We start from the raw sequence: 19157 nt of genomic DNA, 5'->3' as shown, positions 1-19157 counted from the left end.
TTTTTTTTTTTTTTTTTAAGGAGTTTGAGGTTCTATTCTACATTTTTCTCCCATTCTGTCAAAGTCCATCTATTGTGGCCCTAATTAGAACAGTTGGTAGTGGTAGCTGGGCACCATCTAGTTCTTCTGGTCTCAAGGTAGATGAGGCCGTGAATCATGTAGACTGTTTGTCCTGTAGACTAGTTTCTTCTCTGAGTCTTTGATTTCCTTCTTTCTCTTTTGCTCTGGATGAGTAGAGACCAATAGTTGTATCTTAGATGGCTGCTCACAAGATTTTAAGACCTCAGACACTATTCAGTAAATTAGGATGTAGAGCATACACTTCATGAACTATATTATTCCCAATGAGTGAAACGAGGGAACTCATTTCTGATAGCGACCAAGTCTCTTCCATGACAGATAAGGAAGGTGAGTGAGATGCGTAAGTTCAAAGCGTGTAGGATGCCGCATCCACATTGGGATCAGGGAAGCTCAGCCGTGGCACGGGGAGACCCCAGCTGACCCCTAATGGTTCACTAGGGTGGCAAGAAGAGGAAGAAGGCAGGTCCTATGCCCTTCTCGGTCAGCTGATGGAATGTTCCCATACCTGACTCTTGTTCCCGTGACTGAGAAGCGCTAATACGGGGACCTCAGTGCAGATGCGAACATCACAAGATTGACTAATGACGCACTGTCCAGATGGGGGGTTTGAGGATCAAGGCAACGCTTCTGAGGCAGACTGAGAGTGTCAGCCCCCCAGTGAGCTGAGCATGTGCCCCTGAGGTGGCAGTCAAGGCCGGTGAGCCCAGGAACCTGCCCCTCCGGGAAAACAAAAGCTGTGTATCCAGGAAGGGCAGAAGGGGTCCTTTAAAACAACTGGAGAGAAACAAACAAGCCCTTAAAATATGTCTACTGTCAGCATTTGGTACTACAAACTGTGGCTCTGTTCAGGGCATCGTCTGATGCTTGGTTTTCCTTCCTTTCAGCTCCCCATTTCTCCAGCAATCACTCGAGCCGAAGCGGAACATCTGCCGGGGCCAGGCCACCTCCCAACACTGTCAGTCACCCTTCTCCGGGACATAATGTACAGGGGAGCCCCCACCACCCCCCCTCCCATTTACCTCCGCTCGCAGCTGTGGACACAGGAGCTGAGAGGTAAGACCATCTGTCTCTCCTGATGGGTGTCGCCGCCGAGCCTCCCTGCATGGAGAAGTGATCTGACAGTTGCTGAATTTTATTAATAATCCAATAGTGGGTCGAGTTTTACCCAAAGGTGACATTTTAAAAGTACATACACAAAGCACATGGAGCAAGTATCTCATTATCTGGTTTATTTTTCCGTAGCGGGGAGAAAAATGAGACAATACTGCCAGTAGCTGACTAAAGTGTCTGGTGCTGGGAAAATGCATGAGAATTTCCTGTTTCCCACCTTTGCTCAGTCTGTTTGGGGAATTCGGTTGGAAGGGATGGACTTGAAGGTGAAATGCTTTCCACGGGTAAGGTGGCACTCCACCACCTAGCCTGATAATGTCAGCTCGGAAGTGTGAGATTTTGTATGGCCCCGCACAAAGGGGCTGCTCACTGAACCTTTATGTTGCTATCATCCTCGTCAAGGGTTTCTGGGGAAATGACTGTGATCATCATATTTTTACTTCTGAATTCTCTGTTGTCTCCAGAGGCCTTTCTTGTCCTTACCTCTGTTTCCCGGTACTGCTTGCGTGTGTTTTGATGGACCACAAACCGAAAAAGGAGCCTGTACCTCTGGCATCTCTGGTTCCTGCCCCTTTTTGGAGCGGATACCAGCGAACTTTGTTCACCCAGTGTCGCCTGCATGGGTACAGGTGACTGTCGAAAGAAGCTTGACCCTCAGGCCCTCCCTCTGGAACGCCCTGCACAGCACGCCCACGCTTTTTGTCACCTCATCTCCACTTGTCATGTAGCTTGAGTTGACCTACCTCAGTGTTACTCTCAGATGCCCACAGGGAAAAAAGTCCTTCTGGGGACCCCTGAACATTTCTGGCATAGTAGGTATTTGATAGGGAAACCCTGGTGGCGTAGTGGTTAAGAGCTACGGCTGCTAACCAACAGGTTCGCGGTTCGAATCCACCGGGCGCTCCTTGGAAACCCTATGGGGCAGTTCTGCTGTGTCCTATAGGGTCACTATGAATTGGAATCTACTCGACAGCAACGAGTTTGGTTTGTTTTTTGGTAGGTATTTGATGGACAAAATAATGGGCTGCATGGGTAGCAGGAACAGAAGCTTTAAATCTTGGCTTCCACTAGCAATATGGGCCTTTATCATTGTTGGCTGGTCTATGAGTTTTTCAATATGTGTTTCTAAGTTTGATAAACTGCATATTTTAAACATGTTTATGACTACTATAAGGAGCCCTAGTGGTGCAACGGTTAAGTGCTCGGCTGTTAAATGAAAGGTTGGCGGTTCAAACCCACCCAGACACTCTGCGGGAGAAGTACCTGGCAATCTGCTCCCATAAAGATCACAGCCAAGAAAACCCTATGGGGCAGTTCTACTCTGTCACATGTCAGGGGAGTCGCTATGAGTTGGAATCAACTTGAGAGCCCCTAACAACAAGGCTGCTATGGAAGAAAGGCCTGGCGATCTTCTTCTGGAAATCAGCTACTGAAAACCCTATGGATCACAGCAGTCCGATCCCGCTGTGCCCGGGGTCGCCATTAGTGAAGACTGACTCGGCGGCGGCAGCCAACAACAATACCTACTATTTATCAATACCTGCATTTATTTAGTATGCAATTGTTGAATACCTGCTGTGTCCATACACTGTCCTGGGTTCTGGAGACACAAGGATTCCTAAAACCTCGTCCTGACTTTACAGGACTTAGTGGTGATGACAGGCATGTGAGCCAGGTACAGAAATGCTGATGGATCAGTGACAGAACAGATGTCACAGGAGCCCCAGGGAGGACGTCCCCAACTCTGTCTGGAGGAGCGAGGAAAAGAAGGGCATAGTGATGTAGGCGTGGGAGGAAGACTAAGGCTCTTCCAGAGAAATAAATGGGGAGCAGCATCCCCGGCAGAAAGAGAACATAAGCAAGATGTGGGGTTGGGGTGGGTGGGATGAGGACACGCACTGAGGGAGGTTTCAGTGACTCAGGATGGCAACACCCAGGGGGTCCATGGCAGATGAAGTGGGATAATAGCAGGTCGGCTTATGTGGAATCATATATTATATGCTAAGGATTTTGCCCCTTACCCTATTGGAAGCAAAGAACCTATATTATAGGCTCTTTATTATGGAGCCCTGGTGGCACAGTGGTTAAGAGCTTGGCTGCTAACCAAAAGGTCGGCAGTTCGAATCCACCAGCTGCTCCTTGGAAATCCTATGGGGCAGTTCTACTCAGTCCTGTGGAGTGGCTGTGAGTCGGAAATGACTCGATGGCAATGGGGTTTTATTAAGTGCGGGACACAAACAGATTTACATTATAGAGAAAGGACTCTAGTGACAAAATGGTGTCCTGCTTGAAGCTGGAAGCAGGAACTAGAGGTTAAGGAGAACAACCCACCCGGGAAGAAAGACCCGGTGATCTGCTTCCGAAAGCTCAGCCGTTGAAAACACTCTGATACGCATGGGGTCACCATGAGTCGGAGTCAACTCACCAGTAATTGGTTTTTTAAATGAACTAAATCAGGTAAAGAAGCACTGGTGGTGCAGTGGTTAAGCGCTCGACTGCGAAGCAAAATGTCAGCAATTGGAGCCCACCAGCTGCTCTGTGGGAAGAAGATGTGGCAGTCTGCTTCCATAAAGGTCACAGCCTTGGAAACCCTATGGGGCAGTTCTGCTCTGTCCTATGGGGTCACTATGAGTTAGAATCGACTATATGGCAATGGGTTTGGTTTGGGTTTTTTTTCAAAGCAGATAAAACACCTAGTACGTTAAACAGCATAAAGCAGGCATTCATGTCCGCACCCCGGCATGGCTGAGAGAGTCAAGTCTGGAAGCCAGAAGAAGTTGTTAGATGGTCGTCGAGGTTGATAAGGTGAATAACCATGGAGGGAATGTGGAAAGGAAGGGGCAGGAGGCGGTACTTTCTACGTATGGTGAGTGAGGTGGACCTTTTCACTTCTGTGCCTTTGCCTTGCTGTGGGCCCTTCCCGCAGGATGTGAGTGGGTCCCTGTGCCAGCCCAGCGGGGGCCGCTAGCCTGAGGTAGGTTATCTCTTCCAATCAGGATGGGCAAGAAGGATGCCCAAACAGCCCGGAAATATTCACTGTGTTTGCCTTAGTGGTGTCCAACCTGAAAAGCCTCGGAGGAAATGTGCTTACCTTCCGCTTTGGGTTTATATATCTTTGCCTCTGTTTAACTGGGAAAGCCCCCAGTACAAACTTCAGCAGTTTTCTTAACGGAAATAGGTTTATCACACTTTGTGACTTTTAGTGGGAAACTGGCATGTTTTCCTGCTTTGCGGGCATTGATTCATCATTGACTTAGCTTGAACTTGCTAATAAAATGGACTGAGTCACTGTCAGAAGTCAGGGAAGGCCCAGCACATCTACGTGGCTCGCATCAGGCTCTTTGATCCTTGCCATCATAAAATAAGTGCAAGTTCTCTCAATTTGATGAGGTTCCATTTTTATTTTGAAATAGTATCTGAATGACACGTCGTTTCAGTGATTTAAACAGTATCAGAGCCCATCAGCTAATGTTGATTTAGGCTTATTATGGGAAGTGGTGCTGCACCATGTCACGGCAAACGAGCCCCGTGGTGCTTCACATTTATAGCAGTGGATTTCATGAGAGGATGTTAGTTCACTGGGTTTCTTAGTATGCCTGTTAGACCAGAGGAAGCCAAAATATTGATGAGAGCCCCTTTGTGAGATGGAGAGGTCTTGCAGTGCCGAGAGTAAGTCCGCTGGATCTGTGTCATGCATCTTGCCTGAGAGACTGTCAGCAGCCTCGCTCCATCTCTCCGTTCTGAATAAGGCCACAAGCACTGTGCTCTTTGTAGGGCAAGTAACAGATGATTAAGGGGACTTGTGGATTGACCACAGTGGAGAGACCTGTACAGGGTTTTCTGTGAGCCAGAAAAGGCTGAACATAAGAAAACAGGAATCAACACGAATCGACAGTAGAGGATGTTAGGAATAATTGTTTCTGAGAAAGTAGTCAAAGCATCAGAACCAAACAAGGAAGGAATGCCAATTTCTTGAGTCCCTACTGAGTTTTAGAAGGAGCCCTGATGGTGCAGTGGTTAAGCGCTCGGCTGCTAACGGAAAGGTCGGCAATTTGAACCAGCGGCTCCATGGGAGAAAGACGTGGCAGTCTGTTTCCATAAAGATTACAGCCTTGGAAACCCTACGAGGCAGTCCTACTCTGTCCTATAGGGTCGCTATGAGTTGGAATCGACTCAGCAGCAACGGATCTTGGTTTGGTTTTATTGAGTATTGTAAAGCCTTACTGGTTTTCAGATGTGGCATTGTTAGAATTCTTGTTGTTGTTAGCTGTTGTTACCATGGCGACCCCATTCACAATGGAGCAAAATGCTGCCCAGTCCTGTGCCATCTTCATGATAAGTTGCAAATCAGGCCATTGTGATTCATAGGGTTTTCACTGACTGATTTTCAGAAGTAGATTGCCAGACCTTTCTTGCTAGTCCACCTTAGTCTAAAAGCTCTGCTGAAACCTGTTCAACATCATGGCAACACACAAGCCTCCACTGACAGATGGGCGGTGGCTGCCTTTGAGGTGCATTGGCTGGGAACCAAACCCAGGTCTTCCACATGGAAGGTGAGAATTCTACCCCTGAACTACCACTACTCCATTAGAATTCTAGGTGCTTTGATATGTGCACATTCTTTCTATGCCTTCCAGTAACCCAGGGCTGACCTTAAGGTATCATTTTTAAATCCAGCATTGGGAACATATTGTTGCTTGCTTGGATGCTAAGGGGTTAAAGACAGCAATCGTTTTCTGTTTAATGTCTTTGTAATTCTGGAAGGTTCTTCAGCTCTAGCCCAACTAGCCTGCTCACTGCCCTCTGACTTGGCTGGTTTCTGCATATCTTAATTCTTGCTCTTCCTCTTCCTTCTTCTGATGCTATCCTTGCCATCCTTGACTAAATGTTACCCATCCTTTGGCACCTGGCTGAGCTCTCCGTGCAGGAAGCTTTCTCTGACTCTTTCAGCCCACAGAGCCCTGTTGAATCCCATTTACTTACCATTTACCAGATGTCATCTTGCTAAGTAGATTATTAGCGCTTTGAGGACAGAAACCTTACGTTTATATTAGAATGTAAGCCCTCTGAGAGCAGAGACTTAAGTCATGTTTGTAACCACTGTGTTCACCACCTTTATCCCCTCAGTGCAAACAGGGGGCGCCTAATAAACGTTGTAGAACGAAGCCATGTGGAGGGAAGAACTCTGAGCATTCGAGTGTTGCTTTTCAAGCTGCGCATTCGGCTTTGGATCCCTTCAGGGGAAAGCCGGATGTGAATGTTCCGTGGGCTCTACCAAACGAACCACTCAACTCATGGCTCAAATATTAGTTCACATCAGATTACTTTCCACGTATTTTTTTTATTTTTAAACACATTGGGTTTTTTATTTTTGATTAATTACAAGTGCACATCAAAAAGCAACTATTTTAATGTCTGTAAAGGAAACTGTTCTTTTTAGTGGCAAAGAGGTCGCTTCCCCTCTGCCAAATCAGCCATCTTTATTTTGTTCCCACACTCCAAACAAACCTACCTTGTGTGAAGCCCAAGATGATGTTTTTTCAGTCCCCTTGGATTTTCAGTCAGGAAAGTGAGTCAGGACAGTAATACAGGAAGGTTTGAGGTGAAACAGAATTCCTTTTCTTGCAAGCTCATCTTAGTGCATTAGCATGAAGCAGCATGGAGTTCAGACTAAGCCACTGTATTATACAAATGTGTCCGTGTATGTGTGTGTGTTTATGCTTTCTCTGAAACAGCAAGTCTTACGGAGCCAGAATTCCCAAAATGAAAACCCACAAGCCATTCTAGTCTGAGTCAAGACATCTACATAATACACAGCGGCTCGTCTCTGACAGACAGCAGGCCATTCAGAAGAAAAAAACGAAAAACCAAACCCACTGCCGTCAAGTCAGTTCCAACTCATAGCGACCCTATAAAGTTTCCAAGGAAAGCATCTACTATGTTTTAACAGTGTGATCGGGAAATCAACATGGTCTTTTCCCCCACTTAGGTAGGGTAGCTGGGATAATTGGCTGCTAAGAGACTGTATACCTTTTTCCAAGTGAGGAATGTCTGTTATTAATGGGGAGGAGACTCTTGGAAGACTAATGAGCAGAGCAGAAACCAAGAGACAGAGTTCCTTGGAATGAGTCTTCTTGAGTCATTTTCTGAGAGATAATCTTTGGTTGCTTTTCTACTTAGTTACAAGGAGGAAAAAAAAAAAAACTTTTCTTTGTTTTAATCATTCTTCTCCTCATAATAAATGATTAGGAGCATTCTCTTCAACAGACATCCCCCTCAGACAGAGAAGCCCTTAGTCTCTGGGCAAATATAATATCCAACTGGACATGTGCACCAATTGGGCAAACGTAGCATCCAACTAGACGTGAAGGTTGGCTTCAATTGGGCAAATGTATCGTCTACCTGGAAACAAGACTTGGCAATGAATTGAGAGCCAAGTCTATAGAACCAATGGTACGATCAACAGAGTATTTCTTCAACAGGAACAGCCAACTTTTCTTAAATACTTATCTCTGCATATGAGGTTCTGGAGATACAAAATGGCAGTGAACATCCGAGGACTTTATGCTCTTTCCAAGCCTAGAACCCTTCTCTGATTGTGAATTTTTTAATGTATACTGTTTCCTCCAATTCATTGCTCTTGCCAAATATTGAATTCTATCTTCAAGAGAAGGTGCAGAAAATTCCCTTGTGGCTACAACAGTTGCCTGACATCCTGCAGATCTAAAAAATGCAGAATAAACAGCACATGTTATTACTATCCAAAACACCACCCAGCTAGTTTCTTTTCAAATTTATGGATTGTATTTACTTTTAAGGTCTCGTTTGGCAGTCGCTTCCATAGGCACCTGACAAATTTGGCTGGAGTACTGCATTTGAAGTTGATTCTAAACGTTCTCAGTGCTACTGTCTCCCAAAGACTCACGTTTGCAGCTGGGCACCATGAGAAAGGGATGGGCTAGTCCATTTTTTGTCTACCTATACCTCCCTTTCTTATGTTTAGAACAAAATCACACGTTTTTCCTCATTTCTGGTATGACTTCTCATTATGCTCTCTTCTGAATATTTTTCTCTCATCTAATGCATTCTATCCCAAGGCAGGTTGAACACGATGCCTAATACCACGCTGAGCAAAAGAGAGATTCTTCCCTTTGCTGCGGGACCATGAGTTAATCCCCTTATTCTGACCTTCTCAGAGCAGCCTTCAGGATGATATCATAGCAGATGTTTTTTCCGTAGTAGACACTTTGACATCCTGTGTCTACGACCACTCTGGATAAATTTTCTTCTGGTTAGTGCTTTTTAAGAGGATTTGGCAGAATCAGACTTTTCTTCCCTCTCTCCCCATCACGTCAGATTCTGAAATAGACAAACAACTCTGTCAGAGCCAATTCTGCAGTCAAGAAATCCCAGAAAACTCTGGCTCTTGGTGAAAATGTGTCCTGCATAATTCATTTCTCTAATGTACCCTAGATAGCCTTCCCTCCACCCTTTGCATTTCTACAGTGGGGAAATAGTGCAGTGCCCGGGGCTCTGTTTCAGCTTTTCCAGAGAAAAAAATACACTTCTCTGCCCTAGGCATTGATTACTTTGTTTTCTTAATGTGCAGCTTGCCCAGGTGGAGACAGTTCCCCCAGAATACTCTGCCCTATTTCTCACAAACACGTATTTGTCATAATGTATGCTTGAGTCTTTTTTAAAAGCTCTTGGTGATCATTTCATGCGAACACAGCTGTCTTAGTTACCTAGTGCTGCCTTAACAAAAAATACCATAAGTGGATGGCATAAATTTATTTCCTCATAGTTCTAGAGACTAAATTCCAAATCAGGTCTCAGCTACATCGATTCCCTGTGTGGGCCTCTCTGCTAGTTTCTGCTGTCTGCTGGCGATCCTTGGCGTTTCTTTGCTTGTAGACTGGTTCTCACATGGCATCTGTCTTCCCTCTGTGTGTGTCTCTCTGTCTGTTCTGCTCTTCTCATAAGACATCACTTAGAAGTGACTAGGTTTAGGGCCCACCCTACTCTGGTATGACCTGCTTAACATAATAAAGGAAAAACCTGTTTCCAAATAGGGTCAGATTCGCAGGTACAGAGGTCAAGACTTCTATATTTTCTTTTGGGGGACACAGTTCAGTCTATAACACCAACTTCATGGCTCCCCTTTTGTCATGCTTTATGGGGGAACGAGCAATCATTTTCTGAGTCTTGGTTTTGTCCTCCTTCATGAGTTAACATTGGCCCAGGCTTGGGGAAGGAGTAAGAGACACTAAGTCCTCCCAAGGGATGGCCTCAGCTCTTTGGCTAGTTTGGGACAGAGTCCTCCGGTGGCCATACAGCCTGTGGCCTGCTTAGGGCCTGGCTGGGTGGATGGTGTTACAGTTACCCATACTTCCCAGCAGCCGTTTCTGCATTATTGAAAGCTGGTCTTGATTGTTTCAGGAGCAGAATTCAATTTGCAGTTCCCCCAGTAACGTGCTGTGATTCACTCGTGGACAAATCTGGATTGAACTGAGTCCAAGTGTCTCTTTTGTGAGACAGAAGGGAAGTATAAGTAGATACTATAGTCACCCAGATGAGTCAGCCAGGAATTCATGAAGTGATTCATAAATCGTTATAAAGACCACTAAAGTCTTCTAAAATGGAGTGCTGTCTGGCCATACAAAGTGGGGTATTATCATTGGGGGGTTTTTTTAGCTGTTAAATCAGATGTGAAATCCTTAAAACTGTGCTTTTCTTTTTGGGCTTTGAAAAGAATTCCTTTTTTCCCCCCGCTGCAGTTGGCCAACTGCTAAAGCCATTTTTCATTGATTAGTTTTCACAGATGAATTTTAAAACCCCCACAGATGATACCTCACAATTCCTCGGGGGACTAAAAAACATCTCCCCAAATCCACCGCAGACCAGTTTTTATCTATTATTTCTGCTCCCTGGCAGCAAATCAATATGATTTTTCATGTGAAGACAGTGAGACAAGCTGTTCCAATGTATTCTTCCTTCTTTGGAAAGCCTGTCACACCCATTGAAGAAAGCACGTATCAACCAACATTTAATCCAGCTGATCATGTAAACACTTAAGTTTCTCTTCAAAACATTAACTCCCAAAACAGTGCTAAAACACACAGCCCCACATTGCTTACTAGAGCTGCTTATATACAGGACACAAATGAAGAAAGGAAAGAAATATTTATGATATGTGCTTCACTTGCACCGCAGTCTATTAGTAAATTCTGTTTGAAGAAATAAAATTGTAAGTTGAACATAGGATTGCTTTGGCTTAGAGACAGAGGAAAGAGCCCTCCTGGGAAGGAGTTATCCAATTAGAAGTTTAAAGGTATAAGCTCAATTTGGACATGAAGGACCCTTGGATCTGTCTTGAGCAGTTCACCAAAGCAAGCTGGACAAGGTCTCGGGTTGTCAGATTTCTTGAAAGTGGCGGGTTGCTGATGCCCCATCTCCATGATAAGGATTTTTATCTCGGATGCTTTCAGGAGCATCTTCCAGTCCTCCCTCATTTCACCCCTCTGCCATGCATCGCGTCCTCCTAGAGCTCTTCCTACTTTATTGGAATAAAGTGATGTCTTGAGAACGAAGCTGTGAGACTTTGAACAAATCATTTCACCTCTCTGGGACTCCCTTTTTTCCATCCAAATAAGGTGGTGCTCTCGTACACCTGCCAGCTAGAACATTCTATGATTGTATGTATTTATGAATTCGAGGATACTCCATTGGAAAATGCGGTGTCAAGAAATGAGACTCTGTCACAAAACCTTGATGGACTACCCCTACAACTAGAAAGTTAGCCTGATGAGTATGTGTCTCACTGTCTTTGAGCCGTAGTTCCCGTATCTGAACGTTTTTGTTATTAGCTGTCGTGGAATCAGCTCTGAGTCATGGCCATCCCATGCACAACAGAAGGAAACACTTGCCCAGTCTTGCACCATCCCCATGATTGGTTACAAATCGGACCGTTGTGATCCATAGGGTTTTTCATTGGCTGATTTTTGGAAGTAGCTTGCCAGACCTTTCTTCCTAGTCTGTCTTAGTCTGAAAGCTCCACTGAAACCTATTCAGGATCATAGTAACATGCAAGCCTGCACTACAGAGAAGTGGTGGCTGTGCATGAGGGACACTGGCTGGGAATTAAACCCAGGTCTCCTGCGTGGAAGGCAAGAACTCTACCAGTGAACCACCATGCCTCCCCCCATATCCATATCCAAATCTGTAGAGTCAAGGGGAAAAAAGGATCCTAAGATTTTTTTACTTTAAGAACTCCATAGGTACTCTTAAGGAGCCCTGATGGCGCAGTGGTTAAGCGCTCAGCTGCTAATGGGAAGGTTAGCATTTTGAACCCACCAGCCACTCCAGGAGAGAAAGATGTGGCAGTCTGCTTCTGTAAAGATTATAGCCTTGGAAATCCCATGGGGCAGTTCTGCTCTGTCCTATGGGGTCTCTATGAGTCAGAATTGACTTGACGGCAACGGGTTATAAGGTGTTCTGTGACAGCTGGCTGCACAATCTTCTATCGCTCTCCAACACTGGGTGCATGTAAATGTGAGAGATGCCTTAAGTGTACATTATCTTTAGATCAGCCCATCAGTGAACATGTATTGGTCATCTGAAGGGCATCAGACATTCATTCTCTTAAGTACTTTCATATCCCTATTTAAAACTGGCCACATTCCACCCCTGTCCTGTCCCTTCCATTCGTTATTTTTCTCCATAATGCTCATCTCATCACCTCTAGCCCAAGACAGAGTTGGTGTGCTTAAAGGTGTTCATCACCTTCCTCTCGTCGTTCATATGTAAGTTCCACAAAGACACAGATATGTGTCACTTGTTGCTGTACCCCTGGTGCTTCGAACAGTGCCACACACGTGGTCGGTGCTCAACAAAGATCTCTCTTTTAAGACATAATTTTGTTGTTGTTGTCGACAGTGTGCACAGCACAGCATGTGCCATTTCAGCAGTCTCTACGTGTACAACTCAGCATCATTGAGTACATTCTTCAAGTGGTGCAACCAGTCTCACCTCTTTTCTGAGCCCTCTGAGCTTCCTATCTAATCAGTTTCTGTTGTCAATTTGATCCTGTATAGAGAGTTCTTAAAAGAGCGCAGTGTTCACGACAGACATTCTTTACTAATTAAGCTAAACTATTGTTTGGTTTTAAGAAGACTTCAGGGGATATTTTTGGTTTAAGATCTAAAGTTTAAAAGATTATCTCAGGGCAGTAGTTTTGGGGGTTCATCCAGCCTCTGTGGTTCCAGAAATTCTAGATTCCATGAAAATTTAAAATTCTGTGCTGCATTTTTCCCCCTTGTGATCAGAACTCTTCTATAGAAACTTTGATCAAAACATTTCAGTAATGGTAGACAGGTACCATCGAATTCTTCCGGTCTCATAGCAAAGGAGGCAATAAATATCTCTTGAGCGAATAAATGAAGGTGCTATCTCAGACTTTATGATCCCCAGTGAGAATTGAGATTATTTGTATTTAGGAGCTGAGGAAATTGAGGCTAGGAGAAGTTAGGGGATTTATTCAAGATTTCCCAACTAGTGAGGGACAGAGCAGACAACTTGGCACAGTAGACTTTGTTGAATTAAGTAGGAATTTCAGGTCAATGAAGGCATTATTTCCAAGCTCTTAGGAAATGTGGGAATTATGGCTTCTGGGGTAAGAATAGGTCCCTGAGTGGCACAAACAGTTTGCACTCAGCTGCTGACCTAAAGGCTGGGATTTGAACACACCCAGCGGTGCAGCAGAGGAGAGATCTGGCAGTCTGCTTCCGTAATGATTACAGCCTTGCATACCCTGTGGAACTAGAGACAGTGTTGTTATGTTGTGGAAAATGTAACTAATGTCTCTGAACAATTTGTGCAGAAATTGTCTAATGGGAACCTACTTTGCTGTGTAAGCTTTACCGAAAACATAATAAAATACTATTATTTTTTTAAACTATGGAACAGTTCTACTCGGTAACACGTGGGATCACTATGAGTCGGAACCAACTTGATGGGAACAGGTTTGGTTCTGTTTTATCTTTTATAAGGAACAGAACCAGGACCAAGCCCCAGTGCGTTTGACTTCCAAGCAACCTGTCTTATACAATGGCCACCAGCTTCTCCTTCCTTTTGCAGTTTAGCTGCATGTAAACCTCACCAGTTCTACTTGTCTCGGTTGGGACCTACCATTCTGGGAAACAGAGAACTGCATTTAGAGCAAAGACGACCTCTGTGATTCTGGCCCGCCTCACTGCAAGGTCGGGAAGCCCAATGATAAGAGAGGGTGAGAGCAGGGAAAGCAGAGAAGGAGGCATGGAAGAAAAGGAGTGTGTGGCCAAGCAATACCCCCAATAAGCAGACATTTTCTCAGGTGTGTAGGAATATTTGCAGAAACCTTTCCATTTTTTTGTGCAGTGTCTTTTATAAGCCCTGGAAGCCTGTATCCCAATTTCTTGTTTTTCCCCCGCGTTGTTGCTCATGCTAAGATTATACAAACTTCTTCACTGAGTGAGTGAAAATGGTTGACTCAGTTATCTGGTTTGCTTTTGTGTGATCTGTTTCTGGTAAGCAGTGATTTTTTTCTTTCGTATGTTGTGTGCACATTTACATAACAATCATCTGTTGTTTCAAAGAAGTATAAAAAGTCAAAGCAAGAACCTGGAAAACTATGTGCAGTGAAAGCTGCGGAATGTTAACTGCAGCTGGTGGACAGGGTCGGACTGAGAAAAGATTTCGGAAGCCTCTCTTTTGGCTTCTGGACGCAGCTGTAAGACAGGATGAACAGAGTGATGTTATCTCAGCCTGATGTAATTGGGGAGTGAGATAGTCCATAGGAGAAAGAAAAAAATTAAGTAACTACCATTTTTTTGTGTATTAATTTTAGCATCAAAAAATTTATTTCACCTTCTTATGATTTAAAAAATAAATAAATTTTTGCGCCAAGTATTCCAACTATAAGGAGACCTGGTGGTGCCACAGTTAAGCGCTTACTTGGCTGGTAACTGAAAGGTTGGCAATTTGAACCCACCAAGTGGCTCCACAGGAGAAAGACCTGGCAATCTGCTCCCATAAAGATTACAGCTGAGAAAACCCTATGGGGCAGTTCCACTGTCATGTGGGGTCGCTATGAGTCAGAATTGACTTGAAGACACTCATGAACAACATTCCTGCCATATTCTTTATAGTGTGTGTGTGTGTGTGTGTGTGTGGAAGAAACAGGGTTGGAGAGTAGGTAAGGACTTTTAGAAAATGGGCATCTGAGGCCGCCACCGATAATAGGAACCAGTTATGTCTTACATAGTGAGCTTCTGTATAGTAAGTGAATATGGTTGGTTGTTTCTGCAGTGAGTTGCCCCGACTACTCAATTGCTTGAGTTCTTTCAGCTTTTTATGTAGCTTTTCCGGCATCACTCTTGCTATGAGATGTCAGTGATTATTTTTGATATTACCAGGAGCCTTGACTCTAAACAGTAGGACCTTCTTCTACCTTTTCCACTCCTCACCCAGCCCTTACCCTAGATTTTAATTTGCTATATTTCGACTCCAGGGAGCCCTGGTGGCACAGTGGTTAAGAGCTCAGTTGATAACTGAAAGGTTGGCAGTTCAAACCCACCCAGTGACTCTGTAGGAGGAAGACCTGGTGATCAGCACCTATAAAGATAACAGCCTAGAAAACTCCATGGGGCAGTTCTGCTCTGTCACATGGCGTCACTATGAGTCAGACTTGGAAGGCACCCGGCAGCAACATGAGTTGGTTAACAAATAACCAAATTTATAAAAAGTAAATTTAAATTAATAGAGAGGTTGTAAGAGACTTTCAGATAAATACTGTGTAGCATTTTCACACAGTAACAAAATTGATTCTATGTGCCGTCCTTGAAAATCTGTCATATTTATGCACTGACTTCTTATGCTAGACCTTTTGGTGCTGAGTTATTTCCTTGTTCCTAGTAATTGTCTAGATAACTGAGATAATTTCTGGCCCCTTTTCAGCTTTTTTCTATATATGTGAAAGCTAAAACTTTTGTACTATTTCTTCCCTTCCCAAATCAAAGCCTACTTTAAGGTGTTTATTTATTTCGCTTAGAAAGTTTGGTGAGGTTGAGGGCAGTGAGGGTGAGGGAGACCCCCAGTGAGATGGATTGCACAATAACTGCAACGATGGACCTGGATATGCTCGCAGTCTGGAGGAGGATGCGTCCCGGCAATGTTTTGTTTGTACGTAGGGTTGCCATGAGTCAGAGCCCGCTGGACAGCAGCTATCTATCTGTCTGTCTGTCTATCTAGAATCTATATGTAAATACAGAATATATAGATAGATATAGAATCTATCATATGGACTCTACATTATAGATGACTCCTAAAATGCTCAAATGAATTCCGTTCTTTTGAGTTTGTTGAACATTACCCCTTTTATATAGCTATTGTTTCTGTGTGCCGTTGAGTCAATTCTGACACATAGTGACCCCACGTGACAAAAGTAGAACTGCCCCATAGGGTTTCCAAGACTGTAATCTTTATGGGAGCAGATCTCCAGGTCTTTTCTTCCACAGACTGGCTGGTGGGTTTGAACTGCCAACCTTTCTGTTAGCAGCCGAGCACTTTAAGGACCTTGCTTTTTTGCCCAAAAACTGCAGTGGAGAAGCTACAATGATGGTTTAGCAGTGACATACAGAGCCTCACAATTCAGACACTCCCTCCTCCATCCCTAAGGACCTTTAGGGGCCAGGCACCCTGCCTCCAGGATTCCGGAGTGGGGTGGACCTGTGGACTCCTTCTAGCCCTGAAGTCTGCGATCCCACAATTCCTATGTCTCTCCCCCAAACTCAGAGCAGCTTGTGAAACATATTAAGGACATGTTCCCCAGGAAAATCGCCTCCATATGAGGAATCCTGGCACACGAGTTTTACTAGATGTTCTCAGGGCAGTGCCAGGATTTGTTTGCTGTGTTTTCTTTTAAAGCCATTCAGCACATCTTTTCAGGATAATTCCAATTATTGAGATGATATGCTTGGAAAATATATATCTGCCCAGCTCAGGACACTGAGTTTTACTGTTCTCTTCCAGATGAATGGGGATGTAAACTCTTGACTGAGCAGGCATTTTAATTCAGCTGGTTTGTTTAAGCTCCCCCAACTTCTTTTCTGTAGAGGTGGTTGTTATTGCTGTTGTTACCTGCCTTCAAGTCTGCCCCTGACTCATGGCAACCCCATGCGCAAGAGAACAAAATGCTGCCTGGTCCTGGGCTATCCTCGTGATCTATTGTAGATCAGACTGTTGGAGACCGTAGGGTTTTCATTGGCTGATTTTCGGAAGTAGATTGCCAGACCTTTCTTCCTAGCCTTAGTCTAGAAACTCTGCTGAAATCTGTTCAGCATCATAGCAACACGGAAGCCTCCACTGGCAGACAGGTAGCAGCATTGGCCAGAAATGAAACCCAGGTCTCCTGCCTGGAAGGTGAGAATTCTACCACTGGACCAGCTGTGCCTCTCTCTAAGGGTTAACTAGTCCAAATCCTCCCGTCTTTGCCCTGATATAAACTTCTTACATAGCCTCACCATACCTCAGCCAAGGAAAAACCTAAACCGCATGGGATTGTGTCCTATGGTTTCTTCATGCTTCCAGTACACATATATAGAAGCTCTGCCTTACTGAATATTCTGGTTCAGAACATTGCAAATTACTTGACAAACTTGACTGGTTCATCCTCTCTTTCGCCTTTATGGCCCTTCACAAAAGCTGAGCCAAGTGAAGTGACTTGTTCCTGTGAAGTAAATAGTGTAACCAGAGGGTGACTGAAATGTGCTGGTGCAGAACAAAGTCTGTCTGTCTACACGGTGTGAGAAACAGTCAGCTGAAAGTTTTCAGTTTAGTGGACTTTTTGTGGAGACTAAATTCATGCCACCACCCATCTTTCATTTGTTGTACTGTGGTGGCTTGCGTGTTGCTGTGATGCTGGAAGCCACGCCACTGGTATTTCGGACACCAGCAGAGTCATCCGTGGTGAGCAGGTTTCAGTGGAGCTTCCAGACTAAGACAGACTAGGAAGAAAGGCCTGGTGATCTGCTTCTGAAAATTAGCCGATGAAACCCCTATGGATCACAGCAGAATATTGTCTGATCTAGTCCTAGAAGATGAGCTCTCTAGGTTGGAAGGCACTCAAAATTCATGGTGGCTGCAACGATGGACTGAAGCATGCCAACAATAGTGAACATGGTACAGGACTGGGTTTTGTTCTGTTGTATGTGGGATCGCCATTTGTCAGAGCCAATAGGACAGCAACTAATACCAATAAAGCAAGTTATTGCTAATGTAGTTTTCCAGCAAATGATTTTGCTGATTCATGTCACCTTTTTGATGGATTCCCTGATCACCACCCTTTCCCCGAGCCCCCACTGAACTGGCAAAGAGTGTCATTTTGATACTGGATGGACAGTGCCAAAACATTAGCATTCCTCTTGGAAATATACCTTCTCTTCAATGTTACCAGTTACCGTCTAGTTGATTCTGACTCATCGTGACCCCACATGTGTCGGAGTAGAACTGCACTCCATAAGGTTTTCAATGGCTGATATTTTGGAAGTAGATTCCCTGGCCTTTCTTCCGAGGCTCCTCTGGGTGGGCTGGATCCTCCAACCTTTTCGTTAGCAGCCAAGCACATTCACCATTTGCAGGGACTCCCCTTCATTGTTAGAAATTATGAACTGTCGTTTTAAACCTAGTGAGTCAGATGTTGTCAATTCTGTCCAACAATTAGAAGATCAGTGTATGGTTGTCTATTTAATATCTCAGGTTACTTGACAGCATCACCTTATTTAAATACCACTCTGTGCCTTCCCCTAACCCCAAAACTCCCGATAGTCTTACTGCCATTGGCACATGTTACTGCAGAAGATGATCTGTTACACCCTTGGGGAGTGGTCTTTGCTGAGCATAAAACCCTTTCAGATCTCTTGGGTTCTTGGTTTCAAACCACATGTGACCTTTGGGCTATAAGTTAATTTACTCGTGGCAAAAGAAAATGGATTGTTTTAAAGAGAATTAGAGGATTAGAGGGACTTATAATAAAGACGTATAACACTTTTTGGACATCATATGTGTCTTACAAAACAAAATGTTCATGAACTAAGCGTAAATGAATCAGCAGCATACGGATTAAATTTCCCCTAAAATGCGAACGGATTTTAAAATTAGCAAAGGGCCCAGCCAGATGTGCTTCGAATTTCACCAAACCCAGAATATTTGAAACACAGTTTAAGAAGCTTGACAAACCCAAACTGTCGCTAGGTTTTCCCTTGGGTGGGTCGCTTCTATTTGCTCAATATCCCAGTTGAGATTTTGTTCTTGTCGAATGCCATTAAGCTGATTTCAACTCATAGCGACCCTGTGTGGCAGAGTAGAACTTCCCCCTAGGGTTTTCTTGGCTGTAATCTTTACAGGAGCAGATCGCCAGGTCTTTCTCCCGTTCAAACTGCCAACCTTACAGTTAGCAGCTGAGTGCTTAACCATTGAGCCATCAGGACTCCTTTCAGTTGAGATTTTAGTGGTTAAAAATGGGAGAGAAAAGTCCTAAAGATTTTTTTTTTTCAAAGGGGTTATCACCACCCTGTTTTATAGGCAGAACAGAACATTAAGACGTTGGCTTTGAAGAATTTGTCTTTGCCTCTGCTGTTTTATGTCCCTTATGTTTCCTCTTACAATTGTTTTCTCAGGTTTGTGCCCTCTGCTTCCTCTCCACACCACATCAGTCCCCAGAGAGTGCCAGCCCCCTCTTCAATACTGCAGAGAGCCCAGCCTCCCCACACCCAGCAGCCAGCAGGGTCCCACCTGAAGTCCTACCAGCCAGAAGCAAACTCTTCTTTTCAACCAAATGGCATCCATGTCCACGGTAAGCGAGGCCCTGACAAGCCTTGAGTTTTCCAAAGTGCTGTTGTGCTGTTGTTTTTAATCAAGTGTCTCAGTTACCG

At 44.4% G+C, this 19157-nt stretch overlaps 1 protein-coding gene across 1 annotated transcript in view; it reads left to right on the top strand.

Annotated features, from left to right (window-relative positions):
• GLIS3 (GLIS family zinc finger 3) overlaps positions 1-19157 on the top strand; it is a 549271-nt gene that overhangs the window by 507876 nt on the left and 22238 nt on the right. Inside the window, exons 8-9 of the mRNA XM_023728586.1 lie at positions 966-1134; positions 18903-19078. Of these exons, the coding sequence (XP_023584354.1) occupies positions 966-1134; positions 18903-19078 (345 nt within the window). The remainder of the gene's footprint in view (positions 1-965; positions 1135-18902; positions 19079-19157) is intronic.

This window comes from Trichechus manatus, unplaced genomic scaffold, assembly GCF_000243295.1.
Source record: "Trichechus manatus latirostris isolate Lorelei unplaced genomic scaffold, TriManLat1.0 scaffold00025, whole genome shotgun sequence".
Taxonomy (NCBI): domain Eukaryota; kingdom Metazoa; phylum Chordata; class Mammalia; order Sirenia; family Trichechidae; genus Trichechus; species Trichechus manatus.
This window is presented reverse-complemented; position numbering and strand designations above follow the sequence as displayed.